Source organism: Manis javanica, chromosome 10, assembly GCF_040802235.1.
Source record: "Manis javanica isolate MJ-LG chromosome 10, MJ_LKY, whole genome shotgun sequence".
Lineage (NCBI taxonomy): Eukaryota > Metazoa > Chordata > Mammalia > Pholidota > Manidae > Manis > Manis javanica.
The window spans coordinates 86,003,310-86,025,453 of record NC_133165.1 but is presented as its reverse complement, the minus strand read 5'-3'; the positions used below and the strand labels follow the sequence as shown (position 1 = coordinate 86,025,453).

General features: G+C 46.7%; 1 protein-coding gene and 1 long non-coding RNA gene across 3 annotated transcripts in view; one reads left to right on the top strand and one right to left on the bottom strand.

Annotated features, from left to right (window-relative positions):
- Positions 1-4,493: 4,493 nt before the first annotated feature.
- ANKRD33 (ankyrin repeat domain 33) overlaps positions 4,494-22,144 on the top strand; it is an 18,156-nt gene continuing 505 nt past the window's right edge. The window contains exons 1-8 of one of the 2 annotated variants that reach the window (XM_073213500.1): positions 4,494-4,594; positions 7,118-7,220; positions 9,419-9,668; positions 9,892-10,021; positions 10,195-10,335; positions 11,397-12,084; positions 18,539-18,652; positions 19,574-19,647. In XM_073213500.1, coding sequence (XP_073069601.1) covers positions 4,501-4,594; positions 7,118-7,220; positions 9,419-9,668; positions 9,892-10,021; positions 10,195-10,335; positions 11,397-12,084; positions 18,539-18,652; positions 19,574-19,622 — 1,569 coding nt within the window. In that variant the 5' untranslated portion in view covers positions 4,494-4,500 and the 3' untranslated portion in view covers positions 19,623-19,647. Of the gene's footprint in view, positions 4,595-7,117; positions 7,221-9,418; positions 9,669-9,891; positions 10,022-10,194; positions 10,336-11,396; positions 13,479-18,538; positions 18,653-19,573; positions 19,648-22,144 lie in introns of those variants that run through there. The other variant, XM_017662119.3, reaches the window with a different exon arrangement.
- LOC140843611 (uncharacterized) lies at positions 4,589-8,943 on the bottom strand. Its single transcript, XR_012121491.1, has 3 exons — positions 8,804-8,943; positions 8,231-8,294; positions 4,589-7,185 (listed from the first exon to the last, which is right to left on the bottom strand). It is a non-coding gene; the product is annotated as an uncharacterized lncRNA (long non-coding RNA).

The window sequence follows — 22,144 nt, the reverse complement described above, 5'->3', positions numbered from 1 at the left end:
TCCAAAACTACTAGATCTAATATCTGAATTCAGCAAAGTTGCAGGATACAAAATTAATATGCAGAAATCTGTGGCATTCCTATATACTAACAATGAACTAGCAGAAAGAGAAATCAGGAAAACAATTCCATTCATAGTTGCATCAAAAAGAATAAAATAACTAGGCATAAACCTAACCAAGGAAGTGAAAGACCTATACTCTGAAAACTACAAGACACTCATGAGAAAAATTATAGAAGATACTAATAAATGGAAACACATCCCATGCCAATGGATAAGAAGAATTAATATTGTCAAAATGGCCACCCTGCCTAAAGCAATCTACACATTCAATGCAATTCCTATCAAAATACCAACAGCATTCTTCAACAAACTAGAGAAAATCATTCTAAAATTCATATGGAAACACAAAAGACCCTGAATAGCCAAAGCAATCCTGAGAAGGAAGAATACAGCTGGGGGGATTATGCTCCCCAAATTCAAGCTCTATTACAAAGCCACAGTAATCACGACAATTTGGTACTGGCACAAGACCAGACTCATAGACCAATGGAAAAGACTAGAGAGCCCTGATATAAAACCCAACCATACATGGTCAATTAATATACAATAAAGGCGCCATGGACATACAATGAGGAAATGACAGCCTCTTCAACAACTGATGTTGGCAAAACTGGACAGCTACATGCAAGAGAATGAAACTAGATTATTGTTTAACCCCATACACAAAAGTAAACACAAAATATATCAAAATATATCAAAGACCTGAATGTAAGTCATGAAACCATAAAACTCTTAGAAGACAACATAGGCAAAAAATCTCCTGAATATAAGCATGAGCAACTTCTTCCTGAACTCATCTCCTCGAGCACGGGAAACAAAAGCAAAAATGAACAGATGGGACTACATCAAACTAAAAAGTTTCTGTATGGCAAAGGACACCATCAACAGAACAAAAAGCCGTCCTACAGTATGGGAGAATATATTTGTAAATGACATATCCGACAAGGTATTAACATCCAAAATATATAAAGAACTCACATGCCTCGACACCCAAAAAGCAAATAACCTGATTAAAAAATGTGCAGAGGTATGAAGAGACAATTCTCCAAAGAAGAAATTCAGATGGCCAACAGACACATGAAAAGATGCTCCACATCACTAATCATCAGGGAAATGCAAATTAAAACCACAATGAGATATCACCTCACACTAGTGAGGATGGCCAGCATTGAAAAGACTAAGAACAACAAATGCTGGTGAGGATGCGGAGAAAGGGGAACCCTCCTACACTGCTGGTGGGAATATAAGCTAGTTCAACCATTGTGGAAAGCAATATGGAGGTTCCTCAAAAAACTAAAAATAGAAATACCATTTGACCCGGGAATCCCATTTCTTGGAATTTACCCAAAGAATACAATTTCTCCCTATGTTTATTGCAGCACTTTTTACAATAGCCAAGATATGGAAGCAACCTGAGTGTCCATCAGTAGATGAATGGATAAAGAAGATGTGGTACATATACACAATGGAATACTGTTCAGCCATAAGAAAGAAACAAATCCTACTATTTGCAACAACATGGATGGAGCTGGAGGATACTATGCTCAGTGAAATAAGCCAGGTGGAGAAAGACAAGTGCCAAATGATTTCCCTTATTTGTGGAGTATAAGAACAAAGCAAAACTGAAGGAAGAAAATAGCAGCAGACTCACAGATTCCAAGAAGGGACTAGTGGTTACCAAAGGGGAGGGATGTGGGAGGGTTGGGAGGCAGGGAGATGGGGATTAAGGGGTATTATGTTTAGTACACATGGTGTGGGGGATCATGGGGAAAACTGTGTAGCACAGAGAAGGCAAACAGTGAATCTGTGGCATCTTACTACACTGATGGATGGTGACTGCATTGGGGTATGGATGGGGACTTGATAATATGGGTAAATGTAGTAAACACATTGTTTTGTCATGTGAAACCTTCATGACAGTGTATATCAATAATATCTTAATAAAAAAATTTTTTAATTAACATTAGTAAGAAAGTTTAGAAAGATTATTTGAAACAAAATCAATATGCAGAAACAGATATTCTATAGAATAGAATACATCTTATTTCTATATTCCAGGGCAAGCAGTTAGAAATATTAATAAAAATTAATAAAAGGATTCTGTTTACTTACCATCAAAAATGTATCTAGGAAGGAACAGAACTATCAAAACATGTTTAAAATGTTCTATTTGTCAATCACATATCAGTACTTTAAGGCACACAAAAAATTTGATTTCTTGTTCTCACTCACTGAAACTCTGCTGTGTGTCTGGGTAATTATCCATGTAGCAGCTTGGCAGGCCAGGTTGCTTTGGTCCTGTGGCTCTGCCATCTTGATGTGAAGCATCCCCCAATAGCACCAAGGCAGGGTAAGAGCATGCTGGAGAATCCTACACTGGCAAGTGGATGCCTTGACTTGAGGAGGATACATGTCAATTCCACTCACAACCTATTAGCCACATAGCTTTGCCTCATTGCAAGAGAGATGAGGAAGTATAATACCCCCATGTGTCTGGAAGAAATAGAAGAACTGGATATAGGTGGGCACAAGATGTCTCTAGCACAGACCTTAAGGAAGAAAACTAAAATACTGAGAGACATTAAAGAACTTCTATATAAATGGAAGCTGTAGCAGGTTTAAGAATTAAAAGATGCAATATTATAAGGGTACAAGTGGAGTCTTGATCAAAATCCCAATACATTTTTTAGTGGAATTTGATAACATGGTTACGTAGGGCTGCATATCAAATTATCCCAAAACTGAATGGCTTAAAAATCATTTTATTTTGCTCACACTTTTGTGGGTGAGGAATTCAGGAAAGAGTCAGCTGGGTAAGCCATTCTCAGAGTCTCTTATGTGGTTGCAGATAGGTGAAGACTGAAGAGCTGGAGTCATCTGAAGGCTTAAGGAGGTTGGAGATCTAAGGTGGCTCATCACAGGGTGCTGCTGATGCTGGCTGGAGGCGGCAACTCAGCTGGGGCTGTCAGCTGTAGAGCCTGCAGGTGGCCTGTCTGTAAGTTGGACTTCTCCCAAGATGGGGAGGGATAACCGGGAGGGATAACCTGAGAGGGAGTAACTTGGCAGAGTGTCTGTAGAGTGAGCTCTCCAGGAGACCAAGGTGGAAGCTGAGAGGCTTCACAAGTTACACAGCATTACTTCCACCATAAATCACTAAGGCCAGTCAGATTCAAGGGGAAGATAAACAGACCACCTCTCAATAGGAGGCATGTCAAAGAATTAGTGGCCATCTTCAATTTGCCATATTTGATTAATGGATTCAAATTAGTCAGAGTAGTCAAGATACCATTAAAGGAGAAAAAGAAAATGGGAGTACTTGCCCCAGCAGATATGACTTACTTTAAAGCTACAGTAATTAGGATAGTGTGATTTTGGCCCAGGTATAGACAAATAAACCAGGTTCCTTCTCTGTGTTTCCTTCAACACATGGCTTGTATCTCATATCCAAGATGACTGATCTAATGTCAGCCATAAGTTCTGCAGCCAGCAGGAAAGACAGTGGAAGATGAGAAGAGCATGCTCCTGTTTCATTAAGGATACTTCTAGAAACTGAGCACATCACCTCCACTTACATAGGCTAGAGCTTTGCAACATGGTCATACTTATTTCAAGGATGCTGGAAAATGTACTCTCTAGCTGGATAGCCTTTGCCCAGCTAGAACTCAAAGGAGTTCTATTACATATAGCCTACAAACACATGAAGAGATATCCAACATTATTAGTTATTAGGGAAATGCAAATCAAGACTGTAATATGATTCCACTTTACATCCTTCCAATTGGCAAAATTAAAAAGTCTGACAATACAAGGGTGGAAGAAGATATAGACCCACAGGATCTCTTTCACATTACTGGTTGGAGTATAAATGGTATAAACAATTTGGAAAACAGTTTTGTGTTATCTCCTAAAATCGCATAATTATGTGATTTTTCACTCCACGATTCCATGCCTAAGTAGATACTCAAGGGATATTCTTACATATACAAACACTCAAAAAGTGCTCATAGCAGCACAATTTATAGTAGCAGAAACTTGGCAACACCCCAAATATCCATCAATAAGGCAGCATGATAACTGTGGTATATTTACACAATGGAATATTATATAGCAACCAAGATGAATGGACTACAGCAATATGAACTGAATCATATTGATTTATACAACAATATAAGTGAACCTTACCAATATATATTCAGTGATAAAGGACAGCAGAAGACTACATAAGGCATTATATTCTTTCAAGTAAAATAACTAGAATCACTACAGCATCTTACTACACTGATGGACAGTGACTGTAATGGGGTGTAGGGGGGGACTTGGTGAAGGGGGGAGCCTAGTAAACATAATGTTCTTCATGTAATTGTAGATTAATGATAACAAACAAACAAAAAAACTGTCAAGGTCGTGAAAAATGCGAAAAGCCTGAGAAACTGTCACATGCCAGGAAAGACTAAGGGGACGTGGTGGCCAATGCGATACGGCACCTTGAGCTGGATCCTGGGAAAGAGAAAGATCATCAATGCAAAAACTGGTAAAATCCAAATAAAGTCTGGAGAATAGTTACTAGTAAAAAAATAAAAATAAAAAAGAACTAGAATCATATATGTATATATAATATGTATACTTTGAAGGGATGTCTAAAGATGCAAAATAATATATAAAGGAAAGCAATGAATTAATGGACATGAGATGCAGGATTATAGCTGTCTTGGGTGGGGAGGAGCAGGGGGTATATTGGGGAAATCATGTTAAGATGTAGTGTATTGTCAAGTTCTAGCTTTTGTTTGGAGGGTGGTATTATTATAGGTGCTTATTGCCTATTGCTAAAGTACTTAGCTAATTAATAAATTAAACAAGAGCAGACTACACAGGGACCAATAAATGAGAATATGTCATGATCTGGGGAATGTGTTTAATCTGATTTGGCATATATAAGGTCTAAGAAAGAGGAAGAGAAAGAGGAAAAAAGCACATCTATATCAACAATAAGAACAAAAAAAGAGAAAGACAGATTTGAGTTACAATAGCAAGAAAAGCTATAAAGAATCTAGGAATCAACCTAACAGTGAATGTATAAAACTATTCTGGAGAAAAAAAATATTTAGACTATTGAAGGACATAAAGTAAAACCTGGGAAATAAATACAGCATGTTCATGGAAGAGAAAATTTAACATTGTGAGGCCATTTTCTCCAAACTACTCTATAAATTCAATGCAATTTCTGTTAAAATGCCAGCAAAATTTTTTCTAAAGAATTCAACAAACTTATTTGCAATTTTATATGAAAGAATAAATGTCAGTTTTGAAAAAGAAAATCAAATATGGACAACTCACCCTTTCAGGTAATCGAACAGACTGCAAAGCTGGAGTAATAAAATCAGTGTAGCATCAGCACACAGTCTAATAACATGACCTAAGAGAACTCAAACACAACATAAAACATTAAAAAGAACTCAAAGTTTACATATGATAAAGATCACAAATCAGGGAAAGAGCATTGTTTAATAGATGAGGTTATCTCACTAATTGGGGAAAAACAAGGTTGGATCTTGTATTAGTCTGCTTGAGCTGCTATAACAAAACACCACAGACTGGGGGGCTTAAACAACAGAAATTAATTTTCTCATAGTTCTGCAGGCTGGAAGTCCAAGATCAATGTGCCAGCAAGAAGCAGGGGGTGGGGAGAGAGCACTATGGTGTTTTCCTTTTCTTAAAAGGACAGCAGCCTAATTGGATTAGAGCCCCACATATGACCCCATTTAATTTTAAGTCCTTCCATAAAAGCCCCAAATACAGTTATATTGGGGATTAGAGTTGCAACATATGAATTTTAAGGAGACAATTCAGTCCATAAGAGATTCTTTCCTCATACCATATATAAAAGTAAATTCCAGATTGATTAAAGACTAGATATTAAAAATAAAGCTGGAATATTAATAAAAGAAATGAAGATGTGATCTGGGAGTGGGAAATTCTTCCTAAACAAGATCCAAAAGCACAAAATATAAGGAGAAAGTTTGATGAATTTAACCACATCAAAATTCAGGATTTCTTTCAATGAAGCTCACCACAGATAAAGCTTACAAAAAAGTTTATAGTACAGTGGCCACATATAAAACCCACCTGACAATGAGCTTATTACCTAAAATATTAAAATGAATTCATGAAAAATCAATAAGAGAACAGAAAATCCAACAGATTATTGGCCAAAGGCTATGAGCAGGCAATTTGCAGGAGGGGAAACAATAGCTTTCAGGTATATGGAGAGATGCTCACCTGTTGATAATCAGAAAAGTCCAGTGTGAAATGGTGATACCACTTTATAGTTATGTTCCATCAGATTGGCAAAAATGAGAAGGATGTATCATTACAGGTGTTGACAAGGATGTAGGGAGGCTTTTATGCACTGTTGGAGGGTATGCTGCAAAATGATCAATCTGACAGCACGTGATCAATAAACGTGTAGGGAGGAAGGGCAGAGAAACAGTGGATGCAGGTGTGATGGCTCTGACACTCCAAAGCCCCTCCCTGAAACCAAGAAAGAAATCTCCCATGTGAAGGGTACCCTATCTGTATAAGGTAGATATACATCCTTATGGCCAGAGACAGGGAATTCAGAGCTGAGAGGGCTTCATAAACAAATCTTGTTACTTTTTTTACTAATGTACTACCCAAGGGTAAATGCTGAATAGAATTCCTTACTAATTAAAGCTCCCAAACCTAAATTTTCTTTGTCCTGTCAATTCCTGACTGATTTGTCTCTTTTGTCTAAAATGTATAATAACTGCCTGCCTTGGTCATTTCTTTAGGTTCCAATTTCATTACTGGGCCTCTATGTATGTAATAAAGCTTTGTTCTCTTCTCCTGTTAATCTGTCTCATGTCAATTTGATTCTTAGGCCAGCTAGAGGAACCTTGAAGGGTAAGAGGAAAATTCTTCTTCCCCAACACATGGTGTCCATCCCTATCACCCAGTGGTTTCAGAAATGCCCCCCTGCAGGTCCACAACTAGATATGTACAAGGATGTTCACTGCGGCATTCTTTGTAATGGCAGGAAGTTGGAGGCAACCTAGGTGTCCATCTCTAGAAGACTGCATTCCAAACGGATGCACCAGTGGAATTCTATGCAACAGGAAGAAGAGGGAGAAAATAAAGAGGTAATAAGGTTTACCCCACATCTTTTACCAAGAGAGCAAAGATTTTTCCAGGAGCCCTACCCATTAGACTGCTGTTTGAATTTCATTGGCCAAAACCATTCCTTGGTCATGCCTAAAAGGTGACTAGAGAGAAGGGAGTTTATAGATAGCGACTGTGTCCTCTAGTAAGTGATGTCTAACACATAATCTAGTAGACTTATTCTAGCTGCTACATAGAATTTCAAAGAGTGCATTTACCACATTTTACTCTGATGGCTAGAACTGGAGCAGCTATCTTGTGACCATGAGGAAAATTCAAGAGAAGGTCCTTACATCCTCAAATTATAGCAACACCAACAGCTTCTTATCTCTGAACTTTTTATCTTGTACGAAGAACAACTCTCTATTCACTTAAGTCACTTGTGTCTGTTAGGGTTCAACTGCAGACAACCGAAATATATCTGGCTAGTTCCAACATAAAGGGGTGGTGAAATAAGCTCTAAGTCCAGGAACAACTACCAGCTATGAGAGGCACATGATCTCTGCATGTGATCAGGGAAACAACAGTCACTACTACAGGAAGCTGATGAATCAGGAAGCTGCTCACCAGAAGCCCCACTGTATCTGTTGTGATCTGTGACAGCAAAACAGATGTCTCATGGTATTTAGCTGTGCTCCAAATTTATATCTTACACAAGAGCAGAACCTAAATCACAGAATCCTAGCTCAAAGGAATCTGGGAAGTGTCATTTTAGTTTCCAGATTCAGCAGTTCAAAAGAAACCCTAACAGGAGTTTTGGACTGATGTTGAGAAGCCAGTCAATGGCAGCCACCACACTACCAGGGTCAGTTTTTGGTTACTTAAAACCAAAGGGACTCCTAACTGATACACTGCACAGAAAGCAACAAGGAGAGACTTCAAAAACAGTAGTAAGTGGAAAAAAAAAAACTGAGTGAGCTATGTAACACAATTTTAGGGTGTTAGTCAAAACATACACAAAATCAACACTACCTTTTTCAATGAAATGTACCTTTTCAAGGACATATAAGTGCTTCATGGTAAAGCGAAGGAGAACAGACTGTGGGGATCAGGCACTAAAAGAAATAAACCAAACAAAGTAAAATGAAACAGGGGTGAGATCTAGTATGTGATGATGGTAGGAGTGATATAAACAGAGGAGTATGATTGGATTAATTTTCCTCACCTGAGTCCAAAACCAATCCATTATATGTAATATTTAATATTAATTTTAAAGTAACTTAGTAATAACTTAAGTTATAAATTTAAATACTTAGATAAAATAATTCTAATATTAATTTTAATTTAAATGTATCATGTGTAATTTACTACCCCGAAATTGGTCCACTAAACCTAATATATCATAATTTCTGTACTTCTAGTTAGGCAATTCTTTTTGTTTTCAGTTCCCTAGAACCTCAAAATGTAGGTCCTGGTGACCCCCGGCCGCGCTCCCTGCCCCGCCGGTCCCAGCTCCTCCTTAGAGGTCCGCACTGGTGCCTCTCCCACCGCCACCGAGCCCCGCCGAAGGGGAAGGGGCCCCAGGCTTTCAGGCCTGCGGTCGGGGCCCTCAGGGCCCACGCACCCTCGAGGGGTCGGTCTCGGGGCAGCTGGCCCCACAGGGCGGAAGGCGAGCGCCTCTCGGCGATCTTCCCTGCAGAGCCGTCTGTCTGCTCGGGGCGCAGCCGCCGGGCCTCGGGCCGCCCGCGCGGAGCACGCTGGGGGTCGCGTCGCCGGCTCCCAGGGGAGTGTGCTCGCCCCGCCCGCCCCCCTCCCGGCTAATTCGGCTTGATCCTCTCAGCCCCGGGCTGTTCCCGGCAGCCCTTCCCTAGGTCCAGCCATCTGTCTCCTGCGTTACTTCTTGGGGAGAAAGAGTCCACTTTGGGTCGCTCCAGAGAGCGGGTGAGTGTGCCCCAGGGAGTGCGGGCGTGCCGTGAGAGCCTCCAGACCCCGCGAGAAGACCGCCCTCTCCTTGGAGCACACAGGGAACCCCCTCTGCCCTGCTAGGGCTCCTGACTCTCAGCCTCCCGACCCAGAGCTCGCCCTGTGTCGGCGCGGTTGGGGCCGGACACCCCAGGGGGAAAAAGCCCTACCCCGACTCCCACCCGTGGCCTGGGCAAGGGTTGGGTGATTTGCAGCTGCTGGGACCCCCCTCCCTGGGATTCAGGGAAACACTGCTCCCCTCCATTCTGTGTTGTAGATGCCAACTGCGTGAGGAGGGGGCTCACCTTCCTGTCCCCAGGCTGGAAGAGAAAGAGTCGCCATTTCGAAGGGCAGGGCTTGACATGTCTCAGGCACCATCCTACCTCGGCAGTGGGACCCCTACCCTAGGCTGCCGTCTGGGGGCCCTGTACCGGGCTTGTGTCCACAATGACTCTGCCCAGCTCCAAGCCTTGCTGGATGGTGGGGTCTCCCCAGAGGAGGCCACCCAGGTGGACAGCAATGGGAGGGTGAGCTACCCCCAGTGCTTCCCAGGGCAGCTAGGGCAACCCTTTGTCCCCCACACCACACACATCCGGAGGGTTTCAGGGTCAAACACCCACTGCTTGGATCCCTGGGAGGAAAGGAGGGAGTGAGGGTGGGTCTTCTCTGGGACAGATGTGGGTTTAGAAGGCACCGGGGCCCCAAGCAGATCCCGAGGAAAGCACAGGGCCTGAGCTGCTCCTTCCCCAGACAGGCCTCATGGTTGCATGCTACCACGGCTTTGAGAGTGTTGTGGCCCTGCTTAGCCGCTGTCCTTTCCTTGATGTGAACCAGCAGGACAAAGAAGGGGACACAGCCCTCATGCTGGCTGCCCAGGCAGGTGAGGTGCCAGGCTGCTGACCTCACCCACCACCAGTCCCCCTGCCTCAGACAGAGCCACACTCCACACTCTGCGTGATGTTCCCACCCCAGACTCTGCTGTGTTGGGAGTGGGTTTGGGGTTTCATCACTCCCTTTTCTGGGGAGCTAAGCTCTGTCCTCTGTCCCTTGCAGGCCATGTGCCTCTGGTGAGCCTCCTACTCAACTATTACTCAGGCCTGGACCTGGAGCGCCGGGACCAGCGGGGGCTAACAGCACTGATGAAGGCTGCCATGCGGGACCATTCCGAATGCGTGGCTGCCCTCCTCATGGCAGGTGCATGGGGCCAGGATGGGGGTCTATGGCCTCCAGTCCTTCCCCCAAGATTCCCTGGCAGACAGAGTCAGCTGTCATAGTTGCTGAGAAGAGAGGGAGGATCAGTCTAGGTCAACTTCCTAGAAGAGGGGAATGTGTTTGGGCTTCTCACAATCAACAAAGTCCTGCCATTGATAGCTCTGTTTATATTGTCAAAGGCGGTCCCTGAAAAGAAAGCTTGGGAGGATAACCTAGATCAGCGGGAAAACCTAAAGCAAAAAAGGCTCGTTTCTGGAACCAGACTCTCAGCTTTAGTCCTGGCTCTGCCACTAATGACCCTGAGCAGGTGGCTTTTTTCTTTGGCCTTCAGCTGTAAAAGAAGGGTGTTGGCCTTCTCTGGAATGACTTTGAGCTCTGACCAGCCAGAGTCCCAGGGACACAGTGATGTGTAGTTGAGGTGTGGGGTTGGTTGTTGTAGGGGAAAGTCCACCCTGTTCAAGACATGTCAGTCCCTCAATATTCCTCAAGGTGGCGCTGCTCTCTGTTGGTCACCCAGGGTTTCCCTTCCCCATACCATCAGACTGGGTTTGGGGTGAGAAGGGAGTGACCTCTGCACCCCTCCTCTAGCTCAGAGTGATTGCTGCTCCCCACCAGAATCCGAGGGGTGTTGTGATGAGGAGAACCTGGAGTGGGAACCAGTAGGGCCCCTCTCTACCTGCCACAGAGGGTGCAGCTTGGGCATCCCCTGACCTGGGCAACCTACACATCACTCCTCTGGTTAGTTCCTTGGTTCAGGTGTTCCCTATTCTACTCCAGGCTTGGAAGCCCCCAGTAGGTCACTCTGAAGTCATTTCCCCTCTCTGGACTTCAGTTTTTTTCATCATTTTTAAACAAGAGGTTGGGATCTGGGGATGGTACTATCCCTGGGCTGTAGCCTCTGAGGGCTTTCAGATTCCAGCTGCAACAGGATGGGCCTCTGTGGTTTTAAATCTACCCCAAATCAGTCCTGCTGCTAAAGAATCTGCTCTTCTGAAAGTCACTAAACCCCGTCCCATCCCAATCATCCTTGTGCCCCCTCCCAGGTGCTGACCTGACAGCGGTGGATCCTGTTCGGGGTAAGACGGCCCTGGAGTGGGCAGTGCTGACTGACAGCTTCAATGCTGTGCAAAGGATCTGGCAGCTGCTGCGGCGGCCCCGAGTGGAGCAGCTCAGCGAGCATTTCCAGCCTGAGTGGCCAGCCCTGCCCGGGCTTGTGGCCCAGGCCCAAGCTGCCCCATCTCTCCTAAACCGGCTGCAAGCCCGTTTGAGCCTGCCCTTTGCCCAGTCTCCTCAGGAGGGGGGTGTCCTGGACCACCTTGTGACTGTCATGACCAGTCTGGCCAGTCCCTTCCTCACCACTGCCTGCCACACCGTGTGCCCTGACCGCCCGCCTGAACTGGGCACCCGAAGCAAGTCTGTGCCAGAGCTGCTAGGCACTGCCCCTCCCCCACCCCCAGCCCCCCAATCTCCTCAGATAGTCCCTGGCCCCCAGTTCTTCATCCCTTACCAGGGCCCTCAGGGCATGTTGAGTATGTGCCCTCAGTGGCTACAGCCTAGGGATGGTGCCAGCTCCAAGCCCCAAGCTCCCAAGATCCTCCTCTCCAAGGCACCCTCATCTTCCAGCCAGCGCCAGCTGAAGCCCAGGCCTGCAGGGCACCAAAGCCTGGCCCTTCCTGTCTGGAGATACCAGGAGCTCAGAATGATGAGGAGGCAGCAGGAGGAGGAGGCCAGGTGGGCACAGAGCCAGGGGAAGATGGGCTAGGCTGGCCTGGGAGCAGCTCATCAGGCCCCTCCTTTAGGCTCCGTTGTCCTCTAGAGCCCCTTTTGCCTTCACATCCACCTTTGTCTAAGTGACTCTACTCTCAGCCTATGTGCAAGGTGATTCATACAGCATTGTTTGCAACAGTGTAAGAGTGGAAACAACCCAAGTGTCCATCGATAGGGGACTAGCCAAATTGATTATGGGTGTAGTCACTGTATACCCATATGAAATATTCTATACAGTGGTAAATAAGACAAGAGCAAGGAAGCTCTTTATGTTATGAAACTGATCTTCAAGACGTATTAATGAGCATAGCCAAGGGGTAGAACAGTATGTGTGGCATGCTACTGCTTGTCAAAGTAAAATTTCCACCAAGATAAACTTGACTAATACAGACATAGAGTGAGAACCAAGATTTATTTAACTACTTAATGAGTGGTCAAGGAAGGATGGATCAGAGGAAGAAATGAAAACCATTGTTGACAGTCAGTGGAAATAAGAACGCTTGAATAAGGTAACAAAGTTAGATACAAAAAAGGTTCATTCCTACCCAGCAATAAAACCATAACTGTTTTTTTTCTACCAGACAAAAATAATTTGCTATTTACCAATCTTCTACAGGTTAACCTCTTAATTTCATAATGTTTGGGCCCTTATCAATAATAAATAGTATGTCAAACAAAGTTATTTCCCTTAGATGACCCATAGGTGGGGTTATTAGCCAATGATCTAAAATATCTTTGAAAGGGCACTTAGTCATTTTTTGTGTGTGCCTTATTTACAAGTTTTGAATATTTCTTAACACATTGGTTGCATAAATACATTTGCCTACTTATTCATAACAATAAAAGCAGCTACTTATAAGGTGCTTACTGTATACATTCATATGTTTGATATTCCCAATAATCCAATGAGGATTTTATCTTTGAGGACACAGGGCACACAGGGCACAGAGAGGGTAACGAATTGCTTAGTGTCACACAGCTAGAAACTGGCAGAGATCAAGATTGAGAGTCACCATCCAATTGTGGAGGCCAGATTTTTAACACTAAAGCATGCTGTCTTAGTGGAACCACTGTGAAAAGAAACATGGCATTTTTCTTGGGAAGGAGACTGAGCAGCTGACCAAGGCTGGAAGGGAGCTTTTCCACTGAAAATCTTTTTGAAACTTTTGACTCTTAAAAATAAATTGTATATTTTAGAACAGTTTTAGATTTACAGAAAAGTTGTAAAGATCATGCCAAGAGTTCCCATATACCCCATACCCAGTATCCTCTTATTAACATGAGTAGAGTACATTGTGTTACAATTAACAAACCAATATTAACACATTATTATTAATAAAGTCCATACTTTAGTCTGAGTTCCTTGGTTTTTAAAATAATATCCTTTTTCTGTACAGAATTCCATTCAGGATACCACATTATACTTAGTTGTCGTGTAGGTTCCTCTTGACTATGATAGTTTCTCAGATTTTCCTTGTTTCTTGACTGTTTTGAGAGGTACTGGTATTTTGTACAGTGCCCCTCAATTGGTCTTTGATGTTTTTCTCTTGATTAGCCTGGGGCTAGATTTTCAGGAGAAAGATCACAGAGGCACTGTGCCATTCTCAGTCACATTATATCAAGGGTACACACTATGAACGTGACTTATCACGGTAGAGTTGACCTTGAGCACCTGGCTGAGGGAGTGTTTGTTGGGTTCTCCCTTGTAATGTTACCTTTTCCCCATTTCTATATTGTACTCTTTGGAAGGAAAGCATTCGATGAAGCCCACACTAAAGGAGTGGGGAGCTCTGTTGCATCTCCTTGGGGGTGGAGTATCTACATAAATTATTTGGAATTCTGCTGCACAGAACGTTTTGACTTTTTAGTTACGTATTACCAGATTTTGAAAAGTTAAAAAATAAATTTGCCCTTTGAAGAGGGGAAAGCACCACCACCAGCACACACACAGTGAGGTGACAACGACCAACAGTGTTAGATGGTATGTGACTTCTCCAACAGGGGTCTGAAGTCAGCTGTGCTGAACTGCAGTAGGTTCAAGGCTAATATTGCCATTTCCTACCTGTATGATCCTGAATTGGCCACTTAAAGTTTCTCTTGCCTCCATTTTCTCATCAATTAATGGGGGAAAACAGGATTACTGGAAGATCCATTAGATAATATGGGTATAAAAGCCCTGTGAACTGTAAAGTGCTAGTGAGATTTGAGATGCTTTGGAAGGGCCCTGGTAAGCTGAGTTTTACTGAGCTACTTCCAGGCTTCCTGGGTGGAGCTAGAATCATTTCCTCCCTACCCAATGCTGAAATCAAAGTGCAGGAAGCCAGCGCTGGCACTGGGCATAACAGAGAAACTACATCGACAGGCTTGGAGGAGCATGGTGGGTATATGCTTTGGCCTGGGAGTTGACCTGTGACCTTGGGCAAATTATTTAACCTTTCTAAGCCTCAGGGCTCCCACGCGGAGAATGGAAGTGATAATAACACGTCAGCACAGGCCTGTTGTGAGCCTTTAATGAGACAAGGCCACACTTGTACTGTGCTGGCCTTAATAGAATCATCCTGTTTAATCCTCACAACCTTTGTATTCTGTAGTTAAGGAAGCTGAGGCTGTGAAGATTAAATGATTTGCCCAAGGTCACCAGCTGGTAAGTGGCTAAGTGGCATTTGGAGTTCAAGTCTGTGGGACTCCAAAGCCTGTGTCCTTTCTTTCCACTGCAGCATTTGGCCTCTGCTGACAGCCCAGTTTCCCTGGTTCTCTGAGCCTCTTCTTCTCACTTCCAACTGATTTGAGTTTTACAGGGGTATAGGAGTGACCATGGCATCTTCAGGGCCAGAGAACTAGCCCTCTGTGGATCTCTCCATCCCAGGCGGCCTGGGGTGGATCTGAGCTGGGAGGCTCAATGGGCAGGTGGTAACCTGGGTCCAGGTTGGACTACATTTCCCAGCAGCCTGTCTACCTTATGAAGACCCACCCCTCCATCTCTGGCCATCAATCCTGCCATTCCTCTTCCGGGGCCAAGCCATTTCTCCCAGTCCTCTAACAGCTCCCGACGGCCTTTCAGGCTGCCAGAGAGGAAAGGCACCTCTGTGGACTGCTCTGCCCTGGCCCTCAGTCAACTTCTCACTAACGTCCCAACTTCTCCCCTCCCCGAGTCCAGCTCTTGAGGCTTCCAAACTGAGTCCCTGTTAGCAGAGGCCAAGGAACCCAGGATAAGGTACCTGGCTGTGCAAAACACGGGCCATGGTAAAGACGCCTTGCTACAGCCGACAGACCTGGGCTTGAATCTTGGCCCTGGATCTTACCATCTCTGTGCCCAAAGACCTCTCTCAGCCCTTGTCTCCTCATTTGTAACATCCAATGGTGATAATATATAATTGCTACTTCCCAGGGTTGCTATTGGGCCTGGACACAGAGAGGTGTGTGAGGCCCTGTGCATGCCTGATAAACGGCAGCTCGTGTTACTGTGTTGGGTGGTACCGGGTGAGGAAACGGCCAAGCGGGCAGCTCAGTGGAGGAGGCCCACGGATATGTCTTTGGAACCCCATGGCCTCCCCTGTGATTCTAGGATACTATGCTGGTGGCCCCTGAAGTGAAAACACACCCTTATCTCGGAGAGCCTTCTCAGAGCAGCTGTTGTGTCCCAGACAGAAACTACTCTCTGGGCCCCAGAGCTCCGTGCCCTCAGCCCAGCCTGCCCCCAGTCTGCTCCCTGTCACTGCGGCACAGATGGCCAGCCAACCTGCTCCCTGCAGTGTCCACCCTCCACCCTGGCAGATGGGGGCACTCACAGAAGGGACAGGAAGGTTGGCTGTCCTGAGGAGCACTGGGATACCAGCCAGGCTTGCCGGGGCCCCTGGGAACCGTCCCCTCAGCCCTGGGTGGGGAGAAGCCATGTCTATCCCCCTAACGCCTGGTTCTGTGCTCAGCACATACAGGCTCAACAAATTTGAAGAGAAAAGAATTGAATTCAGGTTCCACCAAGGCCTGGGATGCTTAAAGGAGCCTTTATCACCTAGTCCTCTCAGGGGCTGCCCTGATTCCAGGAGTGGCAGTGTCCCCAGTTAGCCCAGGGCACGCCCCAGGAATCCCCTGGTGGGTCAAGGGAAGACAAAGAAGTACATGTATGTGGGGAGGAGAGAAGGACAGGTGGGAACTCATTGGTCTGTGTCCCCCTTTTCCCAAACTGGGGCACCCAGACAGGACTCCCCCTTCTCCAGCAGTCATGCCTTCTAAATGGTTGAACATAATCAGCACACCTTCCAGCACACCAACCACCCTGCCAGCCGCACCCTCCCCACACCTTCCCCCCACCCCCCAGGCCCTTCCTCGCCCTGACTGCTGAGGACCTTCCTCCAGTCAGATTTCAGCCAGCTCTGCTGAGAAACCCATCTGGCCAGGGCTCAGGCCCACGTTCAGTCCTGCTCACCTCTCTCCGTTTCCTGAGAGGCAGCACGGCTGTTTGCGGTTAAGGAAGACACCAACCTGAAGGTGGGCTTTAGGGCAAGGCTCGGGGACGGGTGGGCTCTGTGGCTCGTGGCAGGGTCACACAGTGTCACGCAGATGTGCCAGCCAGAGTTTCACAAGGCCCTGCAGCCGCCCAGGCACAGGAGCACACGCAGGCCCATTGGCCCACAAGCTCCTAGTTGCCTACAGGGAGTTCACACACACAGGCGCACACCCCACCACACGCAGACACAAATACATAGACTCACTGACAAAGGGGAAAACAAAAACAGGGGTCCTCCAATCCCTGAGGTTCTTGGCCCATCCCCTCCCCGAGCATTGCCAGCGCTAAACACTGTACACTCCCCCACCATTCAGCTCTATGCATCGCCTGTGAGACTATAGCCCAAGTTGCGGTCTGTCTAAACATTTGGAGCAGGAGTTACAGCACTGAAAGAGGGCCAAGACTTCCCCTCAAGCTCTCTCCATAGACCTAGGCATCTTCCTTAACTGTGAAAAGCCACCGTCCCTCTGAGAGACGGGAGAGAGGTGAGCAGGCCGAAAACTCCATCCTACTTGGTGACTATTTATTCCAGACCAGCCTTGGATACCCCTAACCCCTGTTCTGTACATCCATGCCAATGATCTGCCTTCAGGGAGCTAGGCACCTGCCGATTAGGGGATCCTGGACTCAAGAGCTCGCTGAAGGCCCTCCGTACCAGGCCCACTGGTGTAGGGTAGGGCAGAGCCTGGGCACGGATGCCAGAGGGGTAGCATTTATGGCATTTCCCCTCCAGCTGAAACAAAGGCAGATTCCTGTGTCCAGCCCCAGCAATCCGGTCCCACCCACCCGAGTGGCTGGAGCTGAAGGAAATCCCGCTGGCCTCTGGCCTCCCCCAGCCACTCAGCCCTTCTTTCAAACAATCTTGCTCGCACCCGGGGCCTGGGAAACCCTTCTTGTCCAAATATCACACCCTCCTCTTTGGAGTTGGCCCCCTTAACCCTCACACTCCCTCCTCAGGCAGCAAGGGTCCCCTCAGCACCCAAGAGCCTGCCAGCTTCCTCCCCTCCTTGCCAGACACCTTTGCCCACCCTCACCCCAGCAAACTCAGGCCCTGCTTTTCTTAGAGTGAACAAAAGTCTGGACGCCTCTGGGAATGCTTGTACCACCCAAAATGCTGGGCCACGCCCTCAAGGCTTCTCTACTGCCCTGAGTTTCAACTGAACATTCCCCAATCACAAAATCCTTTACTTCAACTAACTGACATGCCTTCCTTAGCAGCCACAAAATTGCTGTGCTAAGGAAGGGTGAGGATGCCGTTATCCTTAATTAGCAAAGAGTCAAGAGATATTGCCTGATACAAATAGGACAGGAACTAAAGGCATGTTATTTAAACTGAAAAATAATAACCTATATAATAATAATAATGATCAATAATTACAAGGGGTGGGATAAACAGGCAGGGGTTGGTAAAAGGGCACAGACTTTAAGTTAAAAGATGAATGAGGTCTGAGAAGCTAATGTATAACATGGTAGCTATAGCTGATAACACTGTACTGGAAAAGTGAAATTTGCCAGGAGAGCAGACCTCATATTCTACTCATCAAAAAAAAATAAAGATAAAATAAATATATTAGGTGATGACTGTGTTAATTAACTAGATGGGAAGAATCTTTTCACACTATATATGTTTATCAAATCATCAGAATGTACACCTTAAGTATCTTACAGTTTTGTCAATTACACTTCAATCAACCTGGAAAAAAAAATCTAGAGATAGCAGTGTGAATGTATTATTTGGAGTTATTGAAGTAAAAGTCAGAGAAACAAATAGCTTAAATTTTGGGTCACTGGCTGGCTCCAGCAAGAAGGTCTGGGGGTAGGTCTAGTTGCTTCTCATTATCAACTCTTCTGCAGAATTTCATTTATTTAGTTTATTTACTCTGTGCTTGTTTGGGGTTGAATTTTTTTCAGAATGGCTGCTTCCTACGTCAAAGTCCTCAGCAGTGGCTGTACATTTGTCTGTCTAACAACCCCTCTGGCAGCTGGTGGTAGAAGTGGGAACATTTGGTCCTCATCTTTGAGCAGGTGAGGAAATAGAGGCGCCATCACATACACACGTCTCCTGACTCCCAGAGTTCATGCTCTTCCTCCTACCCCACAGCTCCATCTCCTCCCTCAAAAGACATCTCTGTCTTTTGTTTACAGTTGGCAGAAGCCTCCCACAGATATTTTGCTTCTGTTCTGAGAATGTGGTCGAGAAGGAATTACCAGCCCCTTTCTTGTAGGTGTGGAAACTGAGCCATATATACCGGGGCTCCAACTCCAAGCCTGGGAGGGAAGTCAGGGCCTCTAGAAGGCAGGCAGGGAGGGGCAGGCCGGAGGTCAGTGGCCTGCCTGGGAAGGGGACGGCGCTGGAGCAGCATCTCAGCTGAGCCCAGGCTGCCTGCCAGCTCACCCCGAGGCATTGTGCGGGCACCGCCTAGTCGCAGACTCCTGCCCCGACATGCCATCCCCTCCTTACCAGGTTCCATCCTGAGATGAGTCATCCTGAGGGATGGCAGGGAGTGGGTGAACCCAGGCAGAGGACATCCCGGAGGAGCTGGAGAGGAAAAGGAAGGTGACACGGTGGCTCAAAGTCCGGCAGTCTGGCCCCTGCCTGCCTCTTGCTGAGGTGCTGGGCAGGGCTCTCTGGCTGTCCTCACCCTCCGCAAGCCCTAGCAGCAACCAAAGTGCCTCTTTGCCTGAGCTGTGGTGACAAGGCCTCGGACCAGGTAGTTTCCTGAACCTGAAAGCCAATGAAGATAATGTAAGGCTGGGAAGGACCTTTGGGAGTACCCAGCCTAAGCCCTCAGTGTAAGAAGAGGAAGGTGAAGCCCAGAGAGGTGATCCAGGCCTGGAACCCAGGCCCCATTAATTCCCAGTAACTGCCCTTTTTGGGACACCAGGGTGACTTCTGCCCTGAGCCAAAGGAGACCTAAAAAGGTCACTTCTCTCTCTCTTCCTCAGGCAAAACCTGTACCCAGCTCACAAACTTGAGACTCTCTCCTTGTGTTGAATAGATGGATAAACAGAATTCACAGGTATTCTGCCCCACTTCTCCCTTAAAAGACACTTACAGTTCTTCCTCCTCACATAGGGTACCCTTTTCTGTTTTCATGTCTCTCACATTTGAAAATTCCCTAGGCTGTCTGATCTAAACCCCCCACTTCACAATTCAAATGGAATAAAGCCTAGCTCACCCTCTGCAAAATTTCCCCCCTTGCTTTTTCTTCCTACTCATCCTGGTGCAGAACTGGCTACATGATTTGTGGGCCCTATGCAAAATGACAACGTGAAGCCCTTTGTTCAAACATTATCCGGAATTTCCTGACGGCAACAGTAGAGCTTCAAACCAAGCAGGGGGTCCTGTGCATCTGCACGGGTATGTCACCCATGAAGTTGGCCCTGCCCTGGTGTCAGGAGCGAAGCTTGAACTCAATACTCCTAGCTGCTCCTGAAAATGCAGGTTGTCTAGTTCATTGCCTTCGTGCCAGGCTCCGTGTCACCTGCCTTCCATAGATAAAAATTGCCTTGAGGTTTTACCCCACGTACCCTTCCCAGGATCTCCAAGCCTCAGCATCACACACTGCTGGGAAATCCTTCTAAATATTTCAATTTAAATCTTAGCCCTTTGAGCCTATTTCCTTTTGTTCTGTCCTCACTGAATATGGGGAACAGCTGGTCCTTCTGAGTAATTAATTTTGTAGACTTGGACACAGTCTCTAATTCCTTTTCCCTTTCCTCACTGGCCTGAGTCTCCAGTGCTTTCTCCAGTTCTGTGTCCCTCCTCGGATGCCTCCCCCAGGTTCTCTGTGTGCTCTGGGAGGCATGAGGTTCACAGAAGGCTCCGAGGAGCACCAGTCGGGATCTAGAGGGCTCTTTGCTCTGGGAAGGGAGGGAGACGCCAGCACTCATCAAAAGCCCGTCTCCCATCGGGCCATCTTTCTCCTCCAAACCCTACTCTTTCATGCTTCGCAAACCCTCTCTAGTTAAAGTCCCCCAGCCCCACGGGCTCTCACCAGCCACTCCCAGCTCTTCTCCTTCTCTAGGTTTCTGTTCTGAGCGTGTGTCTCAGACTGATTGCTTCCCTTGGGGAAGCCCCCACTTCCACCCTTTAGGACGGAGATCCATGGACTGGGATTGGGAGAAGCTTATCAGAAGCCATAGCAGGGCAGGGGGGAGGGTGGGTATGAAGGATGGACACGCGGCCACACTCCCAGTTCTCCTGCTCATAGTGCCGAAGTGGCCGCTATAATCTGAAAGAGCAGATACTGTAATCCCATAGTACTTCCTATTGGCTGCAGGACACAGTTCTGTCCTGACACTGAAATTTGGGTGTGCCTTGGTTCTGGAATTCACAATGCTCACAAGTTGTGAAGCAGCTGTGGGATGGGGGCCAGGGAGGGTTTCAGCAGAGGAAGTGAGGTAAGCCAACAATTGATGCCTGTCTGAGCCTTTAGCTATTGTGTCCCCCAGCCTCTATTCCTGCCAAAGGGTGGGGGGCCCTGGCCCATCTTACAGAATCCCCATACTATAGCACCTCAGAGGTCCACTTCTGCTTCTAATGTCCAGTCTTTCTGCTTGGCTTTGAGGCCACTACCTCCCCAGGCTTTTCTTTTATTGATTTAATTAAACACTTTCATGGAGGGCCTGCCCTATGTCAGGCTGAGCCAGCCCGCATTTTTGCCATAAACTGAGATAAGCATCATTTCCCTTCATTCTCACAGCAACTGCAGGAGGCTGGCACTGTTGATCATGCCCATTTATAGATGGGGGACTGAGGCATGGAGAGGTGTCCCTTGTCTAAGCTTACCCAGCCAGTCTGGGTTTCCAGACTTCAGCGTCTTTCTGGATAACCAGGAGGCTAGGAATAAAACCCGAGTCCTGGCTTCAGGGTTCCTTGTCAGCAAGGCAAGGATGTCAGTACCTGAGGCTGTGCAAAGGCATCAGGAGGAAGAGTTTGCTCCTCCCTGGAGGGAAGCCTTTTTGCTCCCCACCCAATGGCTTTCCCAGCACTGTCCCAAGGGAGCCTCCAGTTCTCATCTCTAAAGCTCCATTTGGTGGGGTGAGGAGCCTGCCTTGAAGAGGGCAGTCCAAGGCAGTCCCCAGGCCCCCCTCCATTCTGGCCACCCACCGCAGGGAGAGGCGTCCTTGTCACTGAGCTATTCTGCGGCTGGAGGGGCTCAGACCGTCCTCACCCCCGACCTATAGCTGCCCCATCTGGGCCTGTTCACCCCGCACGGAGCCCAGAGAGGCTGCAGAAGAGGGGAGGGAAATTGAGGGGGCGAAGAGGCCAGAGGGAGGAGGCTGAAGGATTTGGACTGAGTGGGGAGTCCCTGGGGGCGGAGGAAGAGGGCGGAGCCAAAATATTTTGGACCCTGCCAGCCCCAAACTCAGCCCTTGCTGCTATAAGCCTTTTAGGCCCAGGACCCGGGGTTGACGGTAGTCAAAGAACAGGTAACTGCCCCCCTCATTCCCCTCCCCGCAAGTCCTGCCCGCGCTGCCCACCCCGCCAGTCCGATTCCAGATCGCCCCCTC